This window comes from Lithobates pipiens, unplaced genomic scaffold (genome assembly GCF_037356315.1).
Source record: "Lithobates pipiens isolate NorthernLeopardFrog02 unplaced genomic scaffold, aLitPip1_a1.2 Scaffold_18, whole genome shotgun sequence".
NCBI lineage: Eukaryota > Metazoa > Chordata > Amphibia > Anura > Ranidae > Lithobates > Lithobates pipiens.
This window is the reverse complement of record NW_027507758.1, coordinates 566,916,808-566,926,934: the sequence shown is the minus strand read 5'-3', so window position 1 is coordinate 566,926,934 and position 10,127 is coordinate 566,916,808. Positions and strand designations below refer to the sequence as shown.

At 42.1% G+C, this 10,127-nt stretch overlaps 1 protein-coding gene across 1 annotated transcript in view; it reads right to left on the bottom strand.

The window, feature by feature from the left end:
• Positions 1-7,603: 7,603 nt before the first annotated feature.
• Positions 7,604-10,127, bottom strand: part of LOC143986775 (cysteine-rich secretory protein 2-like) — a 248,508-nt gene continuing 245,984 nt past the window's right edge. The window contains exon 7 of the mRNA XM_077485181.1: positions 7,604-7,725. Within this exon, the coding sequence (XP_077341307.1) occupies positions 7,604-7,725 (122 nt within the window). The remainder of the gene's footprint in view (positions 7,726-10,127) is intronic.

Sequence of the window (10,127 nt, the reverse complement as noted above, 5' to 3'; positions counted from 1 at the left end):
TGGGACATACACACGGTCGAATTATCTGACCAAAAGCTCCCATCTGACTTTTTCTGACGGAAATTCCGTCCGTGCGCATTAGGCTTTTCTTTCACGTAAAGGACAAATTACTTATTTACTGCTTGTTAAGAATATGTGAATATTCAAATGTCCTTAGCACAGCTTTACTTTAAGGCTGCATAAAGGATGCATTTGTAACAATATACCATATTTGTTTTAATTATTATAGAGTGCTTCTTTAATATAGAGGGCCATATTTGTTGTCAGATGTTATAGCTCACTTTTCAGTGCACAGTTCCTTAAAGTTTTATTTTTATTAAATAGAGGCGCACTAGCATGACGACAATGTGCGAAGATGTTGCATTTTGTATTGTCTTCGACTCTGTTGAACATAAACCTCAGTTGGAATAGGTTTTTGTCTGTTCGCCCCCAGGCTCCAAAATGTTTGCTATCGCACTGGGGTACGGATTAGCTGAATCCTTAAAAATATACTGTCATTTGCTTCTCCATTTAATGGCTTATGACCAAACTGCCAAACATATTGTGTTGCTTATTTGACCATGGAGTGTTTCCATTTAATGCCTTATTACAATCTACTCAGTGCATTTTATCTGCTTTTTATGGCTTTGCCATTCGATTCCTTCCAGAAGAATGTGATTGGAAATTTTCAGAAGATATTTCATAGAGTAGAAGCGAGTTTAAAGTTTTGACATTAAGTAAACCATGAATTTATAAACATAATCACTGTATCTTTCTATAATAAGATTTTGCTGCCCGCAATAATAAAGTAAACACCTTCCATACTGCATACTTAAAGAGGATTTTTTTTATTAAAGTGAAACTATTCTATATTGAATTTTTCTTTAGGTTCTTGAGTAATTAAACTGATGTCATAATCCTAATTAAGTAGTAAATTTTTGTTTTAATTTTTTAAAATAAACATTTAACATGACAAAGGGTTCTCAGAGGACTGTGAGCTATCTAAAGAGACAGCACATTAATACCTCCAATTAAAATCTTGTATTGAGGCATCTAATAAGCAAGGAATAATCAGTCTAACTTATGTATGCATCTGTATAAATTTCAGCTTGAGTTATTGAGCTCAGCAAACAGACAAAAAAAAAAAGCCTTAAACACCACTTGCTGGCTTAAGGTGTTACTATGACCAGGACCCCGCATTCATTGTATCTGGTCTTCCACAGTACACAGAAGATGGAAATGCAATTTTTTTTAGTAAATATAAACCGCTAAATACCTTTTCTCATTAGCAGTATATAGCAGCCTTGTGACTTCTATTAATGTCTGGTTAAAGCTTGCAGGAGGAGTTATCATTCTACTTTGACTGTCCTATGAGGCTGCAGGACCCCTGACCCTCTGTCTGGACAGTGCTGATTGGCCCTGTGCTGGTCACATGCACCCTCCAAGAAAAAACAAACTCTCTAGCAATACACACCAAACTAAGCATATGCAGAGTGACTCCAAAGACCCTGTCATATCAGGAGATGGATTGGGGACAGTGGAAGAAGGGGAGGATCAGAGAAGACAGGATCAAGGAGCCTTTTTACACAATGCAGAGAATTTAACCCTTAGGTTCTACAGTGTGTATAAAAAGGAAGCTTTACTGCATATACAGACGGATTTTACTGTTGTGTCTTTGGTAACACTTTAAAGCGGGCCTTCAGTCATTTTTTTGCAACTTTCCATCTTCTCCTTGAGGTGGTATAGAGCGTGGCTTCTTGCAAGCCCCTTGGGCTGAATTCCTCTCCCCTGAGAACTGGCGACATTGTTTTCTATATACATTCTGCTATTACAAAACTGTAATTGCAACCTTTAATAAATATATTTGATATGTTTTAAATATACTACACTATGGCAGTCCTTCTCTTTCTCCTGAGCAATATATGAAAGTGTACGGACATCCGGACGGACATAGAGTACAGTTGTATGTGGTTTCCATTTGAGCTGTGGACATCTGCAAGCTTAAAGGCCTTAGGCTGAGTTTAACCAACTGCCTTTAATACTTGCCATCTGGTAAGCACAATTTACATCTAGGGTGATTGGGCACCTTTTGGAGTTCATGCATGTGCACTGCGGTGTTTAACAACCAGTGGCTTTAGTATTTTTGCCCGTGATCATTTAAGCAATACATCCACACCTGAAGGGATGTCAAACTAGGACCAACGGATGTGTCCATGTCCCCACTGCTTCCCAATACGCATGAATGGGACTGCCTACATGCAGATACACAGAATACCTGTGCACCCTATGCGGGCAAACATGGCCTTCCATGCACAAGTATGCCCATGTGATTAAGGCCAAACATAACACACACATACATGCTGTTGTTATCAAACAGCACTATTTTAACAAGTCTGCATAACCCCTTTATCAGCTTTCAACCTGCAATAGCAGGGGGATAGGAAAAGGGAATGAATGGGAAACGAATGTTTCATCAGATGCCAAAACAATAAACCACATCAAAATGAAAGTCCATTTATACAAGTTGTTTTATTAATGTATTCAGGAAAGATCCAAAGTATATTGAGCTGAACATCCATTGTTGTATTAGAATTGATTTAAAAACTACATTACATATTTAACATTTGAATCCAAATACATTTTAACAGAGTTAAAATGATAATCATTTACATTTATTGCACCATAATCAGAAAATCAAACAATCAGCATAACATAACAGACATCCCCTTTATGGAGACATGGGAAACAGATTTCCCCCCCATTTCATATCCAGGTGACATGGGCCACCCAGAACAGGACGAGAAAACAATTATTTTGTGAGGATACAAACAGCATTAAAAGCTAAACTGGAGTCACAGAAATGGACCTTTATTTTAGACATGTGACTGTAATGCCCTGTACACACGCTCGGACTTTACGATGGAAAATGTACGATTGGACTGTGTTGTCGGAAATTCCGATCGTGTGTGGGCTCCATCGGACCTTTTCCGTTGGAATGTCCGACACACAACATTTGAGATCTAGATCTAAAATTTTCCGACAACAAAATTCCAATCGTGTGTAGACAATTCCGATGCACAAAGTGCCATCCATGCTCAGAATAAATTACGAGACGAAAGCTATTGGCTACTGGCCTCTTTATAGTCCCGTCGTATGTGGTATATATCACCTCGTTCTGAACGATCGGATTTCCCGACAACTTTGTGCGACCATGTGTATGCAAGACAAGTTTGGGCCAAAATCCGATGAAAGAAAATCGGATTTTGTTGTCGGAATGTCTGACTGTGTGTATGAGGCATTAGGCCCCGTTCACACCTGGGCATTTGCAATCCCAGACAAAATATTCACACTCTGCAGAACTAACAAACCATGCCATGCTTGTTCAGGTGCAGTTAATTTGCAATGGCACCTAAACGTGGGTGCGATACTGCTGTGATTGTTGCGCTGCAATTGTGGCAAACCGCATCGCATGAAGCTTGTTACTCAAAAAGGAGCAGGAGCTTTCTTTGGGGTTACAAGCTTTGCACAATGTGGTTTGCCACGATTGCAACGTGATCTATCGTGTGACAATCACACCTGCCTTTAAGTGCCATTGAAAATGAATAATTATCCTGGTGTGTCAACTTTGTGAATTAAGCAAAACTTTGTGAATTGAGCTGTACTAACAGCTTTCATTCTTATAGTCTTATCTACACTTTCCTGTTTCACAATTTTGCAAAAAGAGTCTATGCAATCCAAAAGTCATCAGAGTTATGCCCGGTACACACGATCGGACATTGATCGGACATTGATTGGACAGTCTGACAACAAAATCCATGGAAACTTGTCTTGCATACACACTGTTACAATAAGTTGGTCAGAAATTGTTAACATCAAGAATGCAGTGACGTACAACACGTACGACAAGCCGAGAAAATGAAGTTTAAAGAGGAAGTAAAGGCTATTTAAAAAAAAAAAAAAATGCAACCTGCAAGGCAAAGGCATAATGAGCTAGTATGCATAGCATACTAGCTCATTATGAATAACTTACCTGAGAATGAAGCCCCCGAAGCGGTCCTCTGTCTTCACCTTCGCCGCTGCCATGTATCCCGGAGTGACTTCTGGGTCTCGCCGCTCTGGCGCTGTGATTCGCCGGAGCCACGATGATGTCACTCCCGTGCATGCGCACGGAAGCTGACATGAGCAGCATATCGCAGTGATCTGTGGTCTGCTCAGTGCACCTGTGCGCCGCTGTCTACACCTCATGCACCGTAGACACCGGTGGCTGTCTTTTTGTAAATATCTCCTAAACTGTATAGGTTTAGGAGATATTTCTTGGACCTACAGGTAAGCCTTAATCTAGGCTTACATGTAGGTCAAAGTGGTTTGTAAGGGCTCTTCTGCTTGATTCCGAGCATGCGTGGAACTTTGTGGTTCGGAATTGTTTACACGCGCTCTGAATTTCCGACAAAGGATTTTGTCGGAAAATTTGAGATCCAGATCTGAAATTTTGTGTGACGGACATTGCGATGGAAAATGTCAGATGGAGTCTACACACAGTTGGAATTTCCGTCAAAAAGCTCCCATCTAACATTTTCCATCAGAAAATCTGACCGTGTGTACAGGGCATAAGATTCACTTTAAAAAGAATCCACAAGGCTGCCATTGCTGAGCTCTCTTCTGAAAATGCTATCTAATTATGGTGGCAGTAATGGCACACTCTAGGTTTTCTTTCATGACAATTGCACTCTTGTAGAACATCTCTGAATGCCATTTATCCACCACCCATTCTTTTCTTGTGAATAACAATATTTTATTCATGAAAGACAACACGTCTGTAATTTCTGGTCTTGCCTTCGGAATATACCAGCTACCTCACTATTATGCTGAGCCAAAAGTCCTGACACTTGTTTAGGGCACCTTATTCTGAATGTCAAGTAGCATTTCCAAGAGGTTACTAACTTACATACTTTTCTCGTGACTTATTTATTTATGGCCGGGTTCACACTAGCTGTGGCCGCGGCTCACAGCAGGGGGTCGGATGCGTCCCTGTTCCCTGGTTCAGGCGTGAATCAGGTCCGAATTTTTGCCTGAATTCAGACCTGAAGTGGAGTCAAAGATGCACAGGAGCCTTTTCCAGTGCGGACACCCCGGAGCTGTGTAAACCAGCTCCATTGAGAGCCGGTCACAAGTGTCTTGTCATGCTAATTGGATGCAGAGAAACCCACATCCAATTCACATAAATGTGAACCCAGCCTAAGACCCCTTTCACACCACACTGCCCTTAGCGTGGGCGGTAAAATGCTGATATTTTTAGCGGCGTTTTACCGCCCGCTAGCATCCGATAAAGGGCTAAAAGCGCGGCAATATGCCGCAATAGTGCAGTTTTGCCGGCGGTATTACAGCGCTGCGCCATTGATTTCAATGGGGAGCAGCGGTGGAGGAGCGGTAAACACACTGCTCCTTCACCGCTCCAAAGAAGCTGCTGGCAGGACTTTTCCCTGACGTCCTGCCAGCGCACCGCTGTAGTGTAAAAGCCCACTACAGACAATGGTGCAGCTTTTTTAGGGCGTCTTGCAGGCGCTATTTCTAATGCTATAGCGCCTGCAAAACGCACTGGTGTGAAAGGGGTCTCAAACAATTTGTGATATTTACAAAGCAAAAGAAAAAAAAACGTTTTTCTTTTCTCTTGGACTCACACCCAATACATGTCAGATCAACTAAGTACTACGTTTTTATTTATTTTTTTATGATTGCTTATAACAGTGAATTTCACTGTTATAAGCAACCATTTTTTCTGAATGAAATGCATTCATTCAGTGTTTTCTATTGTGATTAGCTGTGACTGACCATAGCTAATCACATGGTACAGATGGACTGTAATTGGCCCTGTCTGTACTATGTAATCACTGTTACCAATCACAGCAAGCAACACAAACATACACAATGAATGGCATTATGTATATGGTCCATTGTGACAATTTTCATGTGATCTGCTGTGATTGGTCACAGCCATCACATGGTACCAGATCTGTCACATGGTACCAGATCTGTCATTGGCTAACATCCACCCATAACAAGAGAGCTCCCACCTGGCGCCATTTGCCTATAGGCCAGTTATGAATCAGTTAAAGGACTGGTCAAAAACTGTGTGTGTATCTTTACTATTGACATTTTTAATTTGTGAATGAGAAGGGGTACTGTGTATCCCCTACTCATTGAAATGGGGTTGAGGCGATATATGGGGGTGTTCAGATTCCAAGAAGTCCCCACCCACAGGCCTCCACAACTAGAGTGCCAGGGTTGTGGGGAAGAGGCCTTTCCCTTATCAACTTGAGGGCATGCTTTGCCAGGAGGGATAAGCATCTCATATAGATTTTAGGGGGCACCTCATGCTCTTTTTGTCTTATTTTATGCTTGGAGTGCCAATGCCAATTCAAATCTATAGCAGACTCAAAAGGTCTTGCATGGAATTTGGTGGAGACCCCATGTCATTTTTTTTTTTTTTTTTTCGTAGGAGCCACCTTAAATCCATACAAAACCTGAACAGACGTTTTTTTACATGTCAGCCAGGAATCCCCAGGTGACTGCTGAATGTGCCAGGTGGGGATGAGCCACTGTTTGTTACAATATAACAAATGACAGCCATTGTTTACTATTCTTAATGTGATAGCAATCACATGGTACCAGGGCCAATCACAGCAGCTTGGTCTGCTGTGTCCAGCTGAAAGGTTAAACAAAAGTCTTTGTGGCTTTAATGCCACGTATACACGATCGGACATTCTGGCAGACTACGTCCGAAGGGATTAGTTCGTCAGACCATCCAATCATGTGTGGGCTAGTCCAATTGTTTTTCGAAAAAAAAAAAATCCGACAGACCTAGAAATAGAACATGTTTCAAATCTATCTATTCCAACTGACTAAAATCAGGTAAACCGTTTGTCTGTGTGCTGGTCTGACAGACCAAATATGCCGCAAGGGAAGCTATTGGCTACTGGCTATTGAACTTCCTTGTTTAGTCCCGTTTATGTCATCACGTTCAAAACAGTCAAGTCTGTTCTTTCAGAAAGTCCGTCGGAACTCTGCCGAAAGTCCGTCGGGAAGACCGTCAGACCTAGTCTGCTGGAAAGTCCGGTCGTGTGTATGTGGCATAAGTATCACCTGAAAAGTCCCAAGCATCTTTATTCTTTGTACTGTAATGAAAAGTTAGGGAATGTAGTGCAATTGCCAGCCAAAGCCACTTTATATTTATTCTTCACCACTTCATATGAATTTAAAAAGTTGTGTGCTTAGACTACTTTTTGAACATTTTCTGAAAAATAATGCTGTTGCATATTGTGACATATCAGGATTTTCTTTTTTTATTCCCTGTAATATGTAAAAATAAAAAAAAATACCGTTTGTCTAGTCTTTGGAGAATTATAATTTGTGTGATCACACCTGATTGAATGTCTGATTTGTGGGGTTCTCTATAATTATTCATTACATGTGTTTTGTAAATTTGTGATGTAGCCCTCATTATTTTGTCTTTATAATTATGAAAATCACAATTTTACTGTACAGTTACTTTTTTCATATATGATATTTTTCATATGAAAGCTCAAGCCAGAGGCAAAGTACAGTTTCTCTATCAAATACAGAATAATTATGTTATTTTATTTTTACAAAGGCAAGTCGCTTTACACTCGTCCAGGTGTTGTTCACATTGTCCTGCACTTTTAACTGCTAAACAGTTACGAGCCGTGTCTGGTGTTCCGCAGGAGTTCACTGCAAGAAAATAATATGTGTTAAACATGTAAATTATTTTGTACAGCAGAGATTAGAGTGGATAGGATATACAAATAGTTTTGATAATATGCATCTTACATATCCAGGAATGTTTCAGTTAGAGAATTTGTTCAAGAACTCACCCTCACCCCCTTGAGATAAATTGTGTGCTCAGTGTCATTGGGTGGGTGTGGCTAAAGTGCACTAAAGGGGAGGGTTGTTTTAAATCAGCATTGTTAAATATAATCAAGAGTGTGTGGTTCGGGAGTGCGTAACACACAGATTGCAGGGTTCAGGAGTGCGTTAGGCACAGAGTTGAAAGTTCAGGGTTCAGGAGTGTGTTAGGCACAGGCTTTTGGAGTGCACATTTCACTGGCCAGTTTTCAACTAAAAATTATCTGTTGCCAGATTCTTCCCAAACCCACCACCAGGGCCGGTACAAGGGGTGGGCGAAAGGGACGGGTGCCCTGGGCGGAGTGTGAGAGGGGGCGGATATCCCCCCTCCCTCTGCTCAGTGACTCTGAGCATAATATGAGAGTCACGGCCGCCCCATCTGCTCCCTCCCCCTGCATCCACATTGACAGGGAGGAGAGCGTCAGGAAGAACTGCACCAGCGGGGTGGGGGGCGGGCAAGCCTCCCATTATCTCAGTAACCATGAAAAAAACAGACTGATTTCTCCCGTCCATAGGACAGGAGAATCAGTCTGTAAATTCTGAGACTGATGGCTGCAGCTCTGAGCGTTTGTGACACTTACAGAGCCCAGCGAACACACCACCTCCCCCCCTCACTGACGGGAGATCAGACAGGAATACGGCTCCTCCTGGAACTTTCCACCCCACCCACACTATCCCCGGCGTGCAGATCTATCTGAGAAGAGGGGATGTGTGGGCGGGAAATCTGAAAACAGCAGATTCCTCTGTGTGCCAAAGATGCCTGATCTTCCAGCCTGGACCTGTGGGTGAGCGTGCACACTGAAGTACACCGTGATAATTGAACTGTCCTTATCTCTATCCCCTTCCCTGCTCGCTCCCTCCCCCCTCATGTTCTTTCAAGACATTCACTAACTTTCAGTTCCAGTCATTGATTCTGTCTTAAAATCGGAGTGGGGGGGCACAGTTTGCCATTTTTGCCCTGGGCACCAAATGACCTTGTTCCAGCACTGCCCACCACTACAGAGCTCTCCACCCAAATTCCTTGCTACATAATCCTAACTGCTGTATTAAATACTCTTGACCCCTGAACTCTATATGCAGTTCTGTCCCTCCTCACTAAGTAAAAATCTTCACCCGTGAAAACTTCCCCCCCTAAAAAACCAACACCCATTATTTACCTCTGCAACCCTCATCCACAACTCACCTCTTTGCCCCACTGCACCCCACTGTCCACAACTCCCCTCTTCCCCAGTCAAAAGCTCACCTCTGCACCCCTGGCCAAAGCTCACCCCTGAACCCCACTTGCCAAAACTCACCACTGAACTCCCATCCAAAGTTTACCTCTGGATCCTTGTTCCAAAGCTCAACTCTGCACCCCACAACTTACGTCTCCACCTCTGTCTGCAGCTCACTCCTGCATGCCCTGACCAGAACCCACCTCTGCACCCTCCAATGGGCAATACAGATTACACGTTATATGATTACAAATGTTGATTCACTATATACATCTATTCCTCACGATTTTGGACTGGCAGCCCCTCAACTATTTTCTCTCTGAAGACCCTTACATGAGTCATGGACAAGCTGAGTTCATCCTAGAATGTACTAAATTCTGTTTGACTCACAACTATTTTTGTTTTGACAACCAATATTATCTACAAGTACAAGGGAAAGCAATGGGCTCCAATTTTGCACCATCCTATGCCAATTTGGCTATGGGCCTATGGGAACAAAAACATATCTGGCAGAATAACTCCTATTTAAAACACCTCATATTTTATGGGAGGTAAATCGATGACATCATCATCATCTGGGATGGTGATGGTGATGTCATTGATGATTTTGTCAACCATTGCAATAGTAACCCACATGGCCTCTCCTTCACTTGTGTTTCGGATCCAGAGAAGCTTGTGTTTCTTGATCTGGATCTATATCACATGGATGAGGTAATACATGCTAGAAACTATTTCAAACCTACAACTGGTAACTCTTTGCTCCATTATAAGAGTTGCCACTATCACAAATGGACTGTCATGGATCTGCCACTTAGGGCTTAAAATAGTGCAGACTAATTTCAATGATTGGCAACAGGCTGCTTTATTTAAACACCTCAGCAGCACTGTGTCTTTGCTGTCTGATCTGCAGCTCATACCTGTTCCCGTGACTTCCTGTTCCTGTGATCCAATCTGTTTCCTGTGTTTGACTCAGCTTGTTTGACTACGATTGATCTCTGTTATCCTGACCCTGGC